This window comes from Drosophila biarmipes, chromosome 3R, assembly GCF_025231255.1.
Source record: "Drosophila biarmipes strain raj3 chromosome 3R, RU_DBia_V1.1, whole genome shotgun sequence".
Lineage (NCBI taxonomy): Eukaryota > Metazoa > Arthropoda > Insecta > Diptera > Drosophilidae > Drosophila > Drosophila biarmipes.
Window position 1 is genome coordinate 31,333,194 of NC_066616.1, and position 14,460 is coordinate 31,347,653.

A 14,460-nucleotide genomic window follows, 5' to 3' on the forward strand; every position below is an offset into this window, starting at 1 on the left:
CATCGAAATCCGCTCGCCGCAATGGACTCGTGCTTCTTTTGCGGCGCCGTCGAGCTGGGCGAAGGCGGCTACGAGAAGCTGACGGCCAAGGTGCCCTCCTCGCAGAAAACCGTCTCGCTGGTGCTCACCCACCTGGCCAACTGCATCCAGACGGCGCTGGACCTGAAGCCCAACGCCCGGCTGTGCCCGCGCTGCTTCCAGGAGCTCTCCGAGTACGACACCATCATGGTCAACCTGATGACCACCCAGAAGAGGCTGACGAACCAGCTGAAGGGCGCTCTAAAGTCCGGTTTCGAGGTGGTCGGCGAGTCCGCCGAGGATATACTGGTTGAAGAGGTGGAGATCCCCGCCAGCGACGCCGACACAGACGCCGATGCCGAGGCAGACGCCCTCTTCGTGGAGCTGGTCAAGGAGCAGGACCAGGGCTCCGAAACGGACATAAAACAGGAGTTCGAAGACGAGGAGGAGGACGACAACAACGAGGACGACGACGACGAGGAGTTCATCTGCGAGGAGGTGGAGGTGGGCGACTCGGAGGCCGGCCAGTACGGCAAGTCCTCGGACGGCGAGGACAGGCCGATGAAGAAGCGCGTCAAGCAGGAGTGCGCCACCTGTGGCAAGGTGTACAACTCGTGGTACCAGCTGCAGAAGCACACCAGCGAGGAGCACTCGAAGCAGCCCAACCACGTCTGCCCCATCTGCGGCGTGATCCGCCGGGACGAGGAGTACCTGGAGCTGCACATGAACCTGCACGAGGGCAAGACGGAGAAGCAGTGCCGCTACTGCCCCAAGAGCTTCTCGCGTCCGGTGAACACACTGCGCCACATGCGCATGCACTGGGACAAGAAGAAGTACCAGTGCGAGAAGTGCGGTCTGCGCTTCTCCCAGGACAACCTGCTCTACAACCACCGGCTGCGGCACGAAGCCGAGGAGAACCCCATCATCTGCAGCATCTGCAATGTGTCGTTCAAGTCGCGCAAGACCTTCAACCATCACACACTCATACACAAGGAGAACCGGCCACGGCACTACTGCTCTGTGTGCCCCAAGTCCTTCACCGAGCGCTACACCCTCAAGATGCACATGAAGACCCACGAGGGCGACGTGGTGTACGGCGTGCGCGAGGAGGCGCCCGCCGACGAGCAGCAAGTGGTCGAGGAGCTGCACGTGGACGTCGACGAATCGGAGGCGGCCGTGACCGTCATCATGTCCGACAACGATGAGAACAGCGGCTTCTGCCTGATATGCAACACCAGCTTCGAGAACAAGAAGGAGCTGGAGCACCACTTGCAGTTCGATCACGACGTTGTCCTGAAATAAACTACCATTGCCTACGCTAAGTAATTATATCTCCCTAGTATATCTTCTTTTCCGTGTACTTGATAATTGTAGAAGCCTACAAAATATAATTTACTGGTATTCGATCTAAAACTAGATTCATTTAGGCTGGAGTCCTTGTACTATGCTGTAATCTTTCTTCTTGACACTATGATTTTATATGAATTCTTTACACAATGCGATTAATTATTTTTCCAACTCTGTATATACTTTAATTAGGCCTTGCTGTAATCAGTTATTTGCCAATAAATATATCAAAAACAATTGCAAGCCTAAAGTTTTGAAAGACAAATTACTAAAGTTTATCACTATCTATCTTTATCTCATCAGAGATTTTTATCGTTTTATCCCAGATACATCCCAGTGCAAGCTGTGCACCAAAGGGAAACCAAGAAATCCAGATAACCAATCTCAGAAGCACCGCCACACGGATCACACGCATCATTTTTACATAAAAGTCCGGTATATTAACGTTTTCAAACTTGTATTCCGACCACGTTATAAGAACTCTCAAGAACCTTAAGCTTACTCGTTCTCTTGAGAACGCAGGCGACCGTTGGGGTTGGTGAGGCGGATCGACAGCTGCTTGGCGCGCTCGACGATCTCCTTGCGCTTCTTGGAGCTCACGCCGTGGGCGATCTCGCCGCAGTAGACGCGGTTCTGCATGAGCAGGACCTCCAGCTCACGCACGTTGTGCACCAGGAACTTCTTGAATCCGGTGGGCAGCATGTGGCGGGTGAGCTTGTTCGATCCGTAACCGATGTTGGGCATCAGATACTGTCCCTTGAAGCGGCGACGCACTCTGTTGTCGATACCCTTGGGCTTGCGCCATTTGTGCTGCGGGGGAAATGTCTCGTAAACACAGGGTTTTCAATGCAGTCTATGGTGTACCACTCACCGACAGCTTAGCATAGCGATCCGACTGGTGGCGGATGAAGTGCTTGGTGCGCTTCTTCACGATCTTGGGCCTGTACGCTGGGCGAATGGTCATCTTGATGCTGGAAGGGCACAATGAAATCACTTTGTAGTAGAGTTTTATACATTTCTAGGTAGGTTGTGTCACTAAATAGGTCATAATACACCAAATTCACAACTAGGATTAAGATCAACAAAGTTGGGGAGGCTTTTACAGTTAGTTTCCCGCTTTATCCAGGGAGTTTCCGGTCCGTCTCCCCGAGCACTTCCAACACAAACAGCGTCCATTCCTCGGAGACTCACAGAAATGGGTCCGAAACTGGGCAAAATACGAACCACTAACTTGCAAACAGCACACGCACCAACTGAGTTGATCTTAATACCGCTGGAATCGAGAATTATGGCTAAAAAGTTATTAAAATACACGTGGATCGAAAATCATGTACATACCTTGCCGGAAATTAGAAGCGAAAAGAAAGTGTGGCTGCATCGCGCGCGCAAAAGGGGTTAAATTTAGGCGACGGTGCTGTTAGCGCGTGTTCTGAGTGCTGTTGAGCGCACTGTTGATAATACTTTTTAAAATAGTTTTCTCATTTTTACTTAATTTATTTAATTATATTAATTAACATAAAGATCAGTAGAGAAAAATATATTTCCTTGTAATCAAGGCCTTCAAAATATTTATAAATTTGTATGCCTTCCTGCAGCGTAACTAGCGATGTAATGAGTGATTTGATTGTTTTAAGGTGTTTCAAATACAAAATAATTAATAGCAACTAAATATAAGAGAGAATCATTTAAATCGCCTTTATAATAAAAGTTATTTTCATAGAACCCTTACTCAATTTAAATTTGAATAACAGAGTCCTTCGGTATGCCTCGAGGGCCCACATACGGTCACACTGGCGGGCGCCGTCAAACCGTGGGTCTTCTTCGTCTATTTACTTCTAAAAATCATTATATAATTAAACCGATGTGAAGCGAAACCAAAACAAACCAGCGCAAACCCAGTGTGTGAGCAGTTGCGATGGTAACGCGGTGACCAATGCGCCCTTCTCCACACGCCCGTACTGAAGTTAGGATCAGAGCAAGATGAAAGACGATGGAGCACCGAATGTCGCGAAAACCACCGACCCACCGCCCCCCAAACGGGTTCCATCTGGCGGAACCCCCGCCCACCGCACGGACGTAGAGCTGTCCCGGGGCGGCAGCGTATTCTCCGACCGCTTCTTCGGGGCCTTCCAGTGGGAGGAGTTCGCCTGTGGGTGCGGAGCCGCCTTCGTCAACATCGCGGCCACCTACCCCATCTACAAGATGATTTTCCGCCAAATGCTGCACGGCGTGCCCATCACCTCGGCCTTCGCCCAGCTGCGCCACGAGGGGCTGGGCTTCCTGTACCGCGGCATGCTGCCGCCCCTCGCCCAGAAGACCATCTCCCTGTCCATCATGTTCGGCGTGTTCGACGGCACGCGGCGGTACCTCGTGGAGGACTACCGCCTGAACGACTACGGGGCCAAGGTGATCGCCGGGGTGGTCGCCGGCAGCGCCGAGTCCATCCTCCTGCCCTTCGAGCGGGTGCAAACCCTCCTGGCGGACTCCAAGTTCCACCAGCACTTCTCCAACACACCGAATGCATTCAGGTGAGCTGGTTACAACTAAGTGAGGGTCATAAATGTATTGTTTTCTAATATATTATTAGGAATTCGAGTTTATTAGCTGAAACTAAGTTGAAGCTTATGTCAAGACATACTTTTTTATTCATATTCTGATTCTATTCTTATTCTTAATAAAATAAAACAAATTATTAAACTGTGAGTAGCGAAGAAGGGAAAGTTAGTTATTGAGTAGAGCAATCCCCCTTGCGAGGGAATTTAAAAGATAAGATTAATATTAAAACTGTTAAAAAATATCTCCATGAGTGGGTCTACTTTAGTGGTAAACAAGATAAGAAAGAAATCCCATTAATGAAAGTACATTTTCGTTTTTAATCAATTTTTCAGAACCACAAAACTTTCTTATTTTATGTTTGGGGTTTCATTTATCATGCATAATATAGTTTGATATATTTCGCTGAGGTATTCAAATCATATCGATTTATAGATAGAAATATTTAAGCAGCCAATTGGGAAATAACCATCTCACCCACACATGTATTACTCTCTTATTTCCCAGGTATGTCGTAACCCACCATGGCTACCGGGAGCTGTACAGGGGACTTGAACCAGTATTTTGGCGCAACGGCCTGTCCAACGCGTTGTTCTTCGTGCTGCGGGAGGAGGCCAGCGTACGACTGCCCAATAGAGTGAGTACCTTGGCCCACATCACATAGAAACGCCTATTAAACCCCTGTTTCTCCAACCCGCAGCAATCGGTATCCAGTCGGACGGCACAGGAGTTCATCGCGGGCGCGGTGATCGGGGCGAGCATAAGCACAATTTTCTACCCGCTCAACGTGATCAAGGTGTCGCTGCAGAGCGACATGGGCCAGAGGTCGGAGGGCAGCTGGCAGGCGTGCAAGCGAATTTACATAGAGCGCGACTGCCGCATCGCGAACTTCTACCGCGGATGCGCCTTCAACACGGGCCGCTCCTTCATCAGCTGGGGCATCATGAACACGGCCTACGAAAACCTCAAGAAACTGATGCACCAGCAGCCGCAGATCCCGCTGACCTCGGAGTAAACTAGATACTTAGCTGATTGTACACAAACGGTTACTTCTGCCTTTTAGCTAGCCAATTATTTCTCTCGGTTAAGTCTCGTCTAAGTCGCTTGTGTTGAGATGCTGAATTCTAGGTGTTAATGTACATATACACATCGTAAGCGGAGGCCACTTGCTCCTCCCCTCCTCCTCATATCTGTATATCTATTCAATTCGCCCCGCGGATGCCAAGTACAATACCACGTGAGCATTTAAAGGTACCCAAACTACGAGTTACGGTTTAGTTAGCTACTTTACGAGTGCGTGTAAATAATACTAGGTGATGTACCATATAATACGAGTGTGTTGTTTGTTCGCCAATGACTTTGTGATTCATTGAAGTTACTAAAACTGAATGATTTACGCTGTAATTTCAATGTTCTTAATCGAAAATAAAAGTGTATTTGTAATTACGAAGTTTAAGCATACATCTTATGTAGGTTTCAGCATTTCCATGGTTATCTATAAGCACATAGTGGAGTATTAAGATCTAATCTAGGGACTAGCAGTAGGGTACGAGTATCACAAGTAAGATTATGTGGCGTCGATGAGACCAAGCGATCTATCGCTTCTTCAGCGAGCTGCGGTACCGCTGGTAGAAGTCCTCCATGGCCCGGTACTGGGGCTCCAGGATGTCGGGTATCTCCTTGTCCAGCGAGGCGAAGTACACCATGGCCACCGAGCTGGTGCCCCTCAGTTCCTGCTCGTACCGCCGCAGCTGCTGGAAGAATCCCGAGTTTGGACGAACCTGTGGCCTGATGGACTGCACATGGTGGTAGGCCTCGCGCAGACTCATCCCGGCGTGCTTCATCAGGTAGGCCAGGCACAAGCTGGCCGATCGGCTGACCCCGGCCACGCAGTGGATCAGAGTGCAGCCCCCGGAGAGGCGCACTTCCTCGATCAGATCGGCACCCTCATCGAAATGCTTGTACAAGTCCGCCTCCGAGCGATCCTGGACTGGGATCCGCAGGTACAGAGGGCTCTTTTGACTGGGCAGCGGGGTGTCCGGCAGTTCGGGGGCCACGTTGATGACGCAGCTCACGCCCAGTTTGTCCATGTAGGCGGGCACCACCGCCGCCGCTCCGCAAAGGATCAGGGATGGTGTGAGGCGGGACAGGCCAGGATACGGCGTGTGGTCCTCTGAAGCACTTAGCTTGCTGCAAAAGCGAAGGAAATTGCAATTTTTATTGTTGTGTTTCTTGAAAAGTAACCATTTTATTATGATAAATCCTTTTTAAATGGTGTAAAATACATTTTTTTTGATTTTGGAAATATATATACAGATATATGTGGTATTATTTAAACAAGATTTTTTACTACCCATAATTTGTTTAATGACTGACACCTTTCCGAGCCAAATAAAATAGATAAAAACAGAATCGTAAAAAATTGCTTATGCAATTTAATCATATTTCGTTAAGGCAATAATTCATATTCAAATGTTTCGGGTTTACTGCCAAGTAAAACTGCGTACGAATTCCTGGCTGGATAACCAGATGCATTTCGTATATGTTCGTGTATTAATAGAGGGTGAAAAAACCGATAAAATAAGAACATTTCTCAGGGGAACAAAGGAGCACATTTGGTGTTAAGCCAAACACAAATATCCCATAAACAAATGGCAGGTATTCGAGTATTTTTTGCGTAGTACTGCAAAAGCTCTTCGACATGAAGCAGGCGGGGTAATTTTGTGAATGGGAACTAAAACAGCCATCGGCATCAACAAGCGATCCCAAGCCATCCAGTCCCAGCAGATCCCATCCCAGCACCTACGTATTTATGGGGCGACGTCATGGTTTTTGCGCTGCGTAGGCACAAACAATAAACATATTGCCCAGATACATATAGGTGTACCCAAATTCGTATCTGTACACCTCAAGAATGCCTGTTTATAATTAGTTTCGCGGAGTGTACATTAAATGGAGGCGAGGTGAAAATAGACTGGCTCTAAAATGGTATTTGGCGAATGCGTAAACAAACAGATCAGTCATCTCATAAATGGTATATTATCTGCGACGTCTACGATCTTGTTTTTATAATCAGTCAATTATGTTTTTATTTTGTTGCATTTCTTTGGTTGCCCCAGTAAACAAAAGGATTAGTCATATTGGTCTAGTAGAAAGATAGATCTGTCAACCTATTATTATCTTTATTTTGGATCGAAGCATTCCTAATGTTCCTATAAGGCAACATGATGATTAAAATAGAGGCCTGCCATCCGGTTCTTTTGCGCCCTATCCATCAACCCGATCCCCTGGACATCCCCTCTTGTCGTCGGAGATCAAATGGAAGGTGCCCAAAGCGACCCCCTCTTTATTTTTCCGCTTCTGTCATCACACTCAAGAGTTCCTGCCACTGAGGAATGTAAATGTAAAATTAAACACTCGACTTATTTATGCGACGAACCACTGATACCCTTCAAAAAAGTAAAAATATGAAATTACTCCAAAGGTGTCTAAAAGTAGGCTGGTACTTTCGCGAGTTAAAAATATCGTTGCATACATATAGGATACCGCTGAATAAATATTAAATAAAATATATTCGATACCCTTTAATGGATTTTAAATCCAAATATTATTCCCAAGAGTATTGCCATTTTCTGCGCGTCAAAAATCACATTTCTTTTTGGTTTTATTATATGTTTACGGCGACTTGGCGTCGTCATTAAATAATAATCACGAATTCCGCTGGCAAGGCGCCAAATTAATCATCGGTCACTTTCACTAGACCAAAAGCCACTGGCATCGGCAGAAAATTGTGTGATTTGAAAATAAGTGAAATTAAAATATTTCACACCGCCCGCCTTATGGTGATTTTGTTTTTTATTATCAGCGAATGCAAAAATAAAACCAAGAACAAATTGAGATGTTTTCGGATTCCAAGTCCATTATTTATGGATTCGCTGTGGAGAGGTGGAATCTGAAATCCTTGTCGCTGGGCTAGTTTTGCATTGTCAATCACATGGTTTCGTTTTTTTTTTTGGGAAAAACTAGGTTAATGTGGAATGGGAAGAATACTACGATCTTTTGGGCTTATAAAGTGCGCCATTCTCTTGTATCTCTTGTAAATTGCAAAACATTCCAACCCAAAAAATTCCCCAAAGTCAGGATATTAAAATTTTACCTCGCTACCAGAAAATTGGCTATTTTTCGACTGCCAAACTTTTTGACAGACCTGCGGACAGACCTCCGTCTGCCCCATGATAAATGACTAATTTAATTTTCGCAATTATGCTGTCCTTGAATTCAATTGTCAGAGTCAGGGCCTCCGATAAGGAATGCCAAGACTGCGCCGAAAAACCCGAGTATAATTTAAATAAAGTCCCATAAATTCTGAATTTCAATGGGTTCTTTGGATACACATTCAGTTCCGACATGGTTTCCGCGTCGAATAAATGGGACAATAGCGAAAAGCGGGCCATGCTCGAAATATGCCCAGATGTAAATACATTGGAATTCAGGATGGAATTCGGTTCAAAAAACAAATTAGATTTGAAAAACGCATGTGGCCGTATTGGGTGCATGTGAGCCGTGACTTCATTGTGCTTGAAAAGGGGCTACATTTTTACAATTTCGGAGTTTTTTGCAGCATTGAAGTAGAAATTGGAAAAATATTCATTAAAAAAATAAAAAAATCCTTAAAAAATATCTCTATGTAGTGGAGGGACAGTATTTTCGTTCGAAAAAGTTATTTAATAGAAAAAAATCGATGATATTTTTATAGAAAAGAAGGGTAAATATTTGATAGTTCGAATATGTTTTCTATTTCAGAGCAGTAATATCACTAATTACTTTCAAATTGAACCAATTAGGTTGTCGGGCGGCGACAAGGTGCGCCTGAGGTGACATCAGCGCAACCTTGACTATGCACACACGTTAGTAGGGCGCCACTTTAGTGTTAGTGATTAACAAAAACGGGCTCAAATGGCGACCGCAGCAAATGGATTAAGCCCACGATATATGCGTGCAAATGACTCACCTTTGGCAGCCTTCGTTCTCGACATTCTCCTTATCGAATGGGACGATTCCTCCGATGCCGGCGACTAATAGCTCCTGCATGTTTATGGGCTCAAGAATTCGCGCGCCACTTAATCAAGAATTTTCGCTTCGCAACAAAGAAATTCCTCGGATTCCAGGGGAAAATGGAAAACTATCTTCCGCCTTTATCTCTCTGCGGCGATTCGATGCGGTAAACAAACTGAAGTTCTCTGGGAATTCAGTGGGATGGTCGGATAGGTACTATTCTTTTTGGCAAACCATCGACGACTGAGCGGCGGCGAACAGAAATGCCTTCGAAAACGTTTTCTGCTTTCAGCTGATGTGGTGAGTTTGTGCGTAAAGGTGTTTTGTGTGGGTGCCACGAGGTGGGCATTCCACCTGTGGGAGCTTTGCCAGCGATTTTTGGTTCGTAATTATGTGGGAAAATCGAATGCACTGCGTGCACTTGGATAATGTTGCCAACTAGATACCCTGATAGTGGGGCTTATCATTTTCAGCATAAGAGATATGTCTACATTTTACTATTATACATTATTTTTGTTACGGGTTTAAAAATGTTTTAATATATTGTTAAGTTAGTAAAATGGTAAATTGTATTCCCTAGAAAGTATGTACTGGATAAAAGAAAGCGTTTCCGACTCTACAAGGTATATATTTTGCTCTCTAGCAGTAACTATCCGTGGGAACTTTCTCTCTTATTTTTTATTTTCACCCCTATCCGGAAGTTAAAAATAAGATATAGTTATCATTTACTTATCCTATTCTGCTTACGAATACCCCGTTTTTTGCCTCATGCTCAAGGTAAACTAATAGTGGATCTTTAGTCTAGAAATCTTTAAAATTTAGATTTTCAAACTCTATATAAAAACTACTTTAAAAACTTAGAAAACGGTTACAAGTCTATAAAATGTTAAGCTTTTCCCGCGCTTTTAGAACACGTTATCAATAGAACCCACTCATATGGGCACACTATTTCTGTAATTCGAAAGTGGTGGTATATAAACGGTATTTAATGGAACCCAAGTGGTACCTAATGGTATTTTCTGCGAGCACGGTCACACCACTAACTAAGCGCGAGACGAAAAAGCAGACGCCACAGAAATTCCGCGAAAACAAATTGGAATCCCACACGATTTAGCCAAGCTACAGCAAATCCAAGATGGGCAAGGATAAGGCTGCCAAGTCGTTCAGCATTGGCGACCTGGTGTTCGCCAAGGTGAAGGGCTATCCGCCGTGGCCGGCCAAGATCACCAAGAGCAACAACAACAAGAAGTACAATGTTTACTTCTACGGAACGGGCGAGACGGCCAACATCAAGGTGGAGGACCTGTTCCCCTACGCGGACAACAAGGAGCGCTTCGCCACCGAGAAGATCATGAAGCGGGCCAAGTTCATCGAGGCCATCGAGCAGATTGAGAGCGCCCTGCGCGGCGAGGATTCGGCGCCCATCGATTTGCCCGGCACCGAGGAATCAGCTGCTCCTCCCGCAGACGCCGCCGCTGGAGCTCCTGCTGCCGCTGCAGCCGATCCGGCCCAGAAGGAGGAAGCCAAGGAGGCAGGAGAACCAGCTGCTGCAACAGCTCCACCGCCGGCAGAGAAGCCCAAGAAGTCAGTCAGCCGGAAGACCAAGGCACCACCACGTCATGTGGACGGCGACAGCGAAGGGGGCGGCCAAGCCACCTCCTCCCCCGGCACGGAGGGAGCTCCTCCGCCAGCCAAGCGCCGCGTTCCCACCGAGGGTCTGGGCGGCGGAAATGCCGCTCCTGCGTCCACGCCAACCTCGTCCGCCAAGAAATCCGTTAAGAAATCCAAGCCCACGGCTGCAGTAACTCCCATCCAGAAGCGGGCAAGGCCAATCAATGTAAGTATGAGCCAATTAAATAGGTCACGGTGATGGGAAATAAACTAGGTACTTAAATAAGCCAGTGTACCTGAACAACTTAAAAAAATCGAGGGACTTGTTTAAAAATTAAAGTTAAATAAAATTAAAATATATAATAACACTAGGAATCGAATTCCTGACCTAACCGAACATAAAGTTCGAACTAATAAAAACAACATTAAGCTAAAAACAAATTTTATTGTGACATAAAAAACTTTCTTATCACCTGATGCAATCGTCATAGTTTGCTAATCTAGTATCATTTTGCCCCCTCAGAACATCAGGAACGAGATGCTGATGGTGTACATGCCCACAGCCAAGTGTTTGGGCATTGACATGAACTACAACAAGCCGGAGATCTTCGAGAGCGCCGCCGCGGAGGAGGCATGGCTGGAGAAGTCCCGCAAGGAGGCCATGGAGCTCAAGCTGAAGCTGGAGAGCGGTCAACTTGAGCCGGAGACCATGCCCGAGAGGATAGTGGTGGAGCCAACTCGCAGCGAGATACCCAAGCAGGAGGCCCTGCGGTTTATTGAGGAGCTCATTGAGCACGAAGATGCGCTGTTCATGGAGCGCGATTTCATCCAACTTTCCCAGCAGCTGCGCGAGTGCCTGGGATTGCGGCGAGCCAATGTGGGCAAGTGCCTGGAGATTCTCGACCAGTTCAAGGAGGTGGAGCTCACCAAGCTGATGCTGCTGCGAAACCCAGAGTGCGTGGACATTATGCGGCGGTTGCGTCGCTATGTGGGCAACCTAGAGCTCTGGAAAATGGACCACTCCGACGAGGTGGAGTTCAAGGAGAAGGCGCAAATCATTCGGAAGGTGTCCTCCGGCATATACGATGGCTTCAAGAGTCTCTTCAATCCGGAGCCCGAGGCCGAGGATAACTTTTGGATCGATTTCTGCGAGAAGGTTAAGATCTACAAGACCTACACGAAAAATATGAACGAGAACCTTCGCGTGGGAATGAACGAGCGCAGCTACAACAGTCTGGTTGTGGCCAAAGAGGGCTCCGCCGCCGGCGAAGCCGTACCGCAGTAGAAGACGAGTGTTTGAGGACCAGCTTTGCTAGTCCAACTGTACGATAAGGTGCGCTTTCTTAACACAGCAACATTTTACTTGAGTCTCCTTTAACGCTCTTATTCTTGCAGTTACTACTAAGCGTTAAAAACCGGGCAATTGAAGACCTTGCTCTGGACGACGGAGTTTTGATAAGCCGAGTGTGCTATTGCTTAATTTCTAGGATAACAATTCATTTAATTCCCCTCAGTGAAAGCCGAACCCCTCATTTGTTTGCCTACCAGGCGCATATCCGTGCATTGCTCGAGATGGGATTTCTCCTGCCGCACCCGCTTAATATTACCTCCAGACTTAAAAGCTTTTAAGCTTCGGATCCCCCAATATTTACTAAGTGTGTAGATGATTTTGATTGATAATGAATTAAATATAGATGGTACATACTCTCAGACCTTGTTTGAATTTATATTGAATTTCCATTGACTATGCTCAAGACATACAAAATAAAAGCATTTAACATAATGAACAGTATATTACTAGTAGAGAAACATAAACGGTATTGTAATCTAACGTAAATTAAGCATTCATTCGCTGTCCTAAGCTATGGATCAGTTGCCCTCCTTTACGTCGCCTATGCCATCCGGCAGAATGGCGAACATGGCCTCCGATTCCGGCAGACAGGGCGAATCGTAGATCTTGCAGATGCGCGTCTCGCCCTTGCCCTTGCGCAGATACAGCCGCGTGGTGGAGGAGTGGGCCATGATGTGGCCCCCGATGGGCTTCTTGGCATCGCCGGCAAACATGCCCGGCCCGCCGTCCAGCGAGGCAGTCACCTGGTTGGTGATGACCACCGCCACCCCGAACTCATCGGCCAGGCGCTGGAGCATGCGCAGGAACAGGCCCAGATGGTTTTGCCTGGCCGCCAGCTCACCGCGTCCAATGTAGTCCGATCGGTAGAGAGCCATGGCACTGTCCACGATGACCACGGCGTATCTGCAAGATGGGAGCGGATTAAAGTGGGTTATTAAGTGAGATAAGATCACCCAGCATACCTGGACTCAAAGAGCATGCCCGCTGCCATTTGGATGAGCTTGGTCTGCTGATCTGAGTTGTAAGCCCTGGAACAGGCCACGTTGTCCAGCACCTCGGCCTCGTTCAGCTTGAATCTCTGCGCAATGGCCGACAGCCGCTCCGGGCGGAAGGTGTTCTCCGTGTCAATGTACAGGCACTTGCCTTCGCCGCCCTTCTGGCTGATGGGCAGCTGGCAGGTGACCGCGAGAGTGTGGCAGATCTGTGTCTTGCCACAGCGGAACTCGCCGAAGATCTCAGTGATGGATCCCGTCTCAATGCCGCCACCCAGCAGCTTGTCCAGCTCCTTGGAGCCCGTGCTTAGCTGCACCACATCCGCACGCATCTGATGGAAGGTGCGGGCGCTGAGGAAGCCCAGTGGCACCAGCTTGTTGGCCTCCGTGATGATCTGCTCCACTTTGCCGCCACCCAGGCCGGGAATGGCCATCAGTTGCTTCTTGGTGGCATTGGCCACCGCCTCCACGGTGTGCAGACTGGCCTGCTGAAGGAGTTTGATGTCCTTGGCCGTGATGCTGCCTCCCTGGAGGATGTACATTTAAGATAAGCCCAAAAGTCTGGCCAAGATCGCTGAGTACTCACTATCAGTTTGGCCACGCTGAGGGGACCCTCTTCCTCCTCCTCCTGGGCCTGGCCATTCGTTAGCTTCTCCATTTGACAGATACCTATTTGTTATGGCTTTAAATTTTGCCTTTTAAATTCTACGTTTTGCATGAGACCAGGGAATTTCGTCAAAAAATTGGCGCCGCGCAATTCACCAAAACAATCGGTTTGCCATTCGCCCCGAACGCACAACTATTGCAATATCACCACAGTGGACACCGCCTAAAGGGGACACGAAAGATCGCCATGGCGGGATATTATTACTTTGACATAAAACTGTGAGTGACGCAATGTTCAGAACTCAACACAAAATGGTAAATAATAAATATCACACTTACTCCCTCAGCAAACTTCGAGAACCGGATACAGTGGTTTTGACCCCAGCACTTTTTCGTAGCTGTGTTCTCAGTGCCTTGGATAGTTTCTTCTGCGAGGAGAAGCCCACTTTGGAGATCGTAAAGTTCTGCGCCCAGCAGCAACGCGTTGTTTTCCGAGTTCCTGAAGAACTCTTTGAGATGACTCGTATCTGCCTGGAACTAATAGGCCACTACCAGGAAACGCCATGCCATTTCCAGGTCCTCGAAACCTCAAAAACAGCGCTAGACTTTGAGAAGGACATTGAGAAGAGTCACGTAAAGCTGCCCGATACCTAGGATTATCCATAAAACTTTGATTGTAAAATATATAACTAACCACTATAACCGTTACGAAATATTTGAAAATTTGCCATTCACAACGAATTAGTGTTGCCATCAATAAAACATTTAAATGCTCTTAAAAATGTGTAATGTCTTCAGTCTATGACAGGGACAAGTTTATAATTACTATATTATTCATAGATATTTTATTTATAAATGTATTTATGTAAAAGCAAAAAAAGGCTCACCAAATTAAGATATATTTTTAGCTACTTTTCACTAGCTTTT

At 46.9% G+C, this 14,460-nt stretch overlaps 7 protein-coding genes across 9 annotated transcripts; 4 read left to right on the forward strand and 3 right to left on the reverse strand.

Moving 5' to 3' along the window:
- Positions 1 to 14: 14 nt before the first annotated feature.
- LOC108025525 (serendipity locus protein delta) lies at positions 15 to 1,602 on the forward strand. Its single transcript, XM_017096050.3, has one exon. The coding sequence runs from the start codon at positions 22 to 24 to the stop codon at positions 1,318 to 1,320; it is 1,299 nt and encodes a 432-aa protein (XP_016951539.1). The 5' UTR covers positions 15 to 21; the 3' UTR covers positions 1,321 to 1,602.
- A 203-nt stretch (positions 1,603 to 1,805) lies between these two features.
- LOC108025499 (60S ribosomal protein L32) lies at positions 1,806 to 2,733 on the reverse strand. 3 transcript variants are annotated; one of them, XM_017096014.3, is made up of 3 exons: positions 2,704 to 2,733; positions 2,237 to 2,336; positions 1,806 to 2,175 (listed from the first exon to the last, which is right to left on the reverse strand). In XM_017096014.3, exons 2-3 carry the CDS (start codon positions 2,327 to 2,329, stop codon positions 1,864 to 1,866), a joined length of 405 nt encoding a protein of 134 aa, XP_016951503.1. In that variant the 5' UTR covers positions 2,330 to 2,336; positions 2,704 to 2,733; the 3' UTR covers positions 1,806 to 1,863. The 3 variants fall into 3 exon arrangements, with proteins under 3 accessions (XP_016951503.1, XP_016951504.1, XP_050744571.1); XM_017096015.2 differs by lacking the exon at positions 2,704 to 2,733 and adding an exon at positions 2,678 to 2,702; XM_050888614.1 differs by lacking the exon at positions 2,704 to 2,733 and having other exon boundaries at positions 2,237 to 2,355.
- Positions 2,734 to 3,141: 408 nt separating this feature from the next.
- Positions 3,142 to 5,368, forward strand: LOC108025463 (mitochondrial nicotinamide adenine dinucleotide transporter SLC25A51). Its single transcript, XM_017095965.3, has 3 exons — positions 3,142 to 3,893; positions 4,426 to 4,555; positions 4,619 to 5,368. Exons 1-3 carry the CDS (start codon positions 3,346 to 3,348, stop codon positions 4,931 to 4,933), a joined length of 993 nt encoding a protein of 330 aa, XP_016951454.1. The 5' UTR covers positions 3,142 to 3,345; the 3' UTR covers positions 4,934 to 5,368.
- Positions 5,323 to 9,215, reverse strand: LOC108025464 (dual specificity protein phosphatase 18). Its single transcript, XM_017095966.3, has 2 exons — positions 8,930 to 9,215; positions 5,323 to 6,108 (listed from the first exon to the last, which is right to left on the reverse strand). The coding sequence occupies exons 1-2, from the start codon at positions 9,007 to 9,009 to the stop codon at positions 5,514 to 5,516; spliced, it is 675 nt and encodes a 224-aa protein (XP_016951455.1). The 5' UTR covers positions 9,010 to 9,215; the 3' UTR covers positions 5,323 to 5,513.
- A 779-nt stretch (positions 9,216 to 9,994) lies between these two features.
- Positions 9,995 to 12,294, forward strand: LOC108025359 (PC4 and SFRS1-interacting protein). Its single transcript, XM_017095819.3, has 3 exons — positions 9,995 to 10,810; positions 11,108 to 11,917; positions 11,980 to 12,294. Exons 1-2 carry the CDS (start codon positions 10,109 to 10,111, stop codon positions 11,867 to 11,869), a joined length of 1,464 nt encoding a protein of 487 aa, XP_016951308.1. The 5' UTR covers positions 9,995 to 10,108; the 3' UTR covers positions 11,870 to 11,917; positions 11,980 to 12,294.
- Positions 12,276 to 13,796, reverse strand: LOC108025360 (DNA repair protein Rad51 homolog). Its single transcript, XM_017095820.3, has 3 exons — positions 13,514 to 13,796; positions 12,898 to 13,454; positions 12,276 to 12,838 (listed from the first exon to the last, which is right to left on the reverse strand). Exons 1-3 carry the CDS (start codon positions 13,583 to 13,585, stop codon positions 12,454 to 12,456), a joined length of 1,014 nt encoding a protein of 337 aa, XP_016951309.1. The 5' UTR covers positions 13,586 to 13,796; the 3' UTR covers positions 12,276 to 12,453.
- On the forward strand, positions 13,671 to 14,303 carry LOC108025013 (uncharacterized). The gene is made up of 2 exons (XM_017095268.3): positions 13,671 to 13,812; positions 13,881 to 14,303. Exons 1-2 carry the CDS (start codon positions 13,781 to 13,783, stop codon positions 14,185 to 14,187), a joined length of 339 nt encoding a protein of 112 aa, XP_016950757.1. The 5' UTR covers positions 13,671 to 13,780; the 3' UTR covers positions 14,188 to 14,303.
- Positions 14,304 to 14,460: the final 157 nt, after the last annotated feature.

Coding starts and splice junctions, on each gene's coding strand:
- LOC108025525 (XM_017096050.3), top strand. CDS start 22: ATGGACTCGTGCTTCTTTTGCGGCGCCGTCGAGCTGGGCGAAGGCGGC.
- LOC108025499 (XM_017096014.3), bottom strand. CDS start 2,329: ATGACCATTCGCCCAGCGTACAGGCCCAAGATCGTGAAGAAGCGCACC. Junction 2,176..2,236: donor ATCGCTATGCTAAGCTGTCG/GTGAGTGGTACA, acceptor TTTCCCCCGCAG/CACAAATGGCGCAAGCCCAA.
- LOC108025463 (XM_017095965.3), top strand. CDS start 3,346: ATGAAAGACGATGGAGCACCGAATGTCGCGAAAACCACCGACCCACCG. Junction 3,894..4,425: donor AACACACCGAATGCATTCAG/GTGAGCTGGTTA, acceptor CTTATTTCCCAG/GTATGTCGTAACCCACCATG. Junction 4,556..4,618: donor GCGTACGACTGCCCAATAGA/GTGAGTACCTTG, acceptor TCCAACCCGCAG/CAATCGGTATCCAGTCGGAC.
- LOC108025464 (XM_017095966.3), bottom strand. CDS start 9,009: ATGCAGGAGCTATTAGTCGCCGGCATCGGAGGAATCGTCCCATTCGAT. Junction 6,109..8,929: donor GAGAACGAAGGCTGCCAAAG/GTGAGTCATTTG, acceptor TCGCTTTTGCAG/CAAGCTAAGTGCTTCAGAGG.
- LOC108025359 (XM_017095819.3), top strand. CDS start 10,109: ATGGGCAAGGATAAGGCTGCCAAGTCGTTCAGCATTGGCGACCTGGTG. Junction 10,811..11,107: donor AGCGGGCAAGGCCAATCAAT/GTAAGTATGAGC, acceptor TTGCCCCCTCAG/AACATCAGGAACGAGATGCT.
- LOC108025360 (XM_017095820.3), bottom strand. CDS start 13,585: ATGGAGAAGCTAACGAATGGCCAGGCCCAGGAGGAGGAGGAAGAGGGT. Junction 13,455..13,513: donor TCAGCGTGGCCAAACTGATA/GTGAGTACTCAG, acceptor TACATCCTCCAG/GGAGGCAGCATCACGGCCAA. Junction 12,839..12,897: donor GGCATGCTCTTTGAGTCCAG/GTATGCTGGGTG, acceptor CCCATCTTGCAG/ATACGCCGTGGTCATCGTGG.
- LOC108025013 (XM_017095268.3), top strand. CDS start 13,781: ATGGCGGGATATTATTACTTTGACATAAAACT. Junction 13,813..13,880: donor TATTACTTTGACATAAAACT/GTGAGTGACGCA, acceptor TTACTCCCTCAG/CAAACTTCGAGAACCGGATA.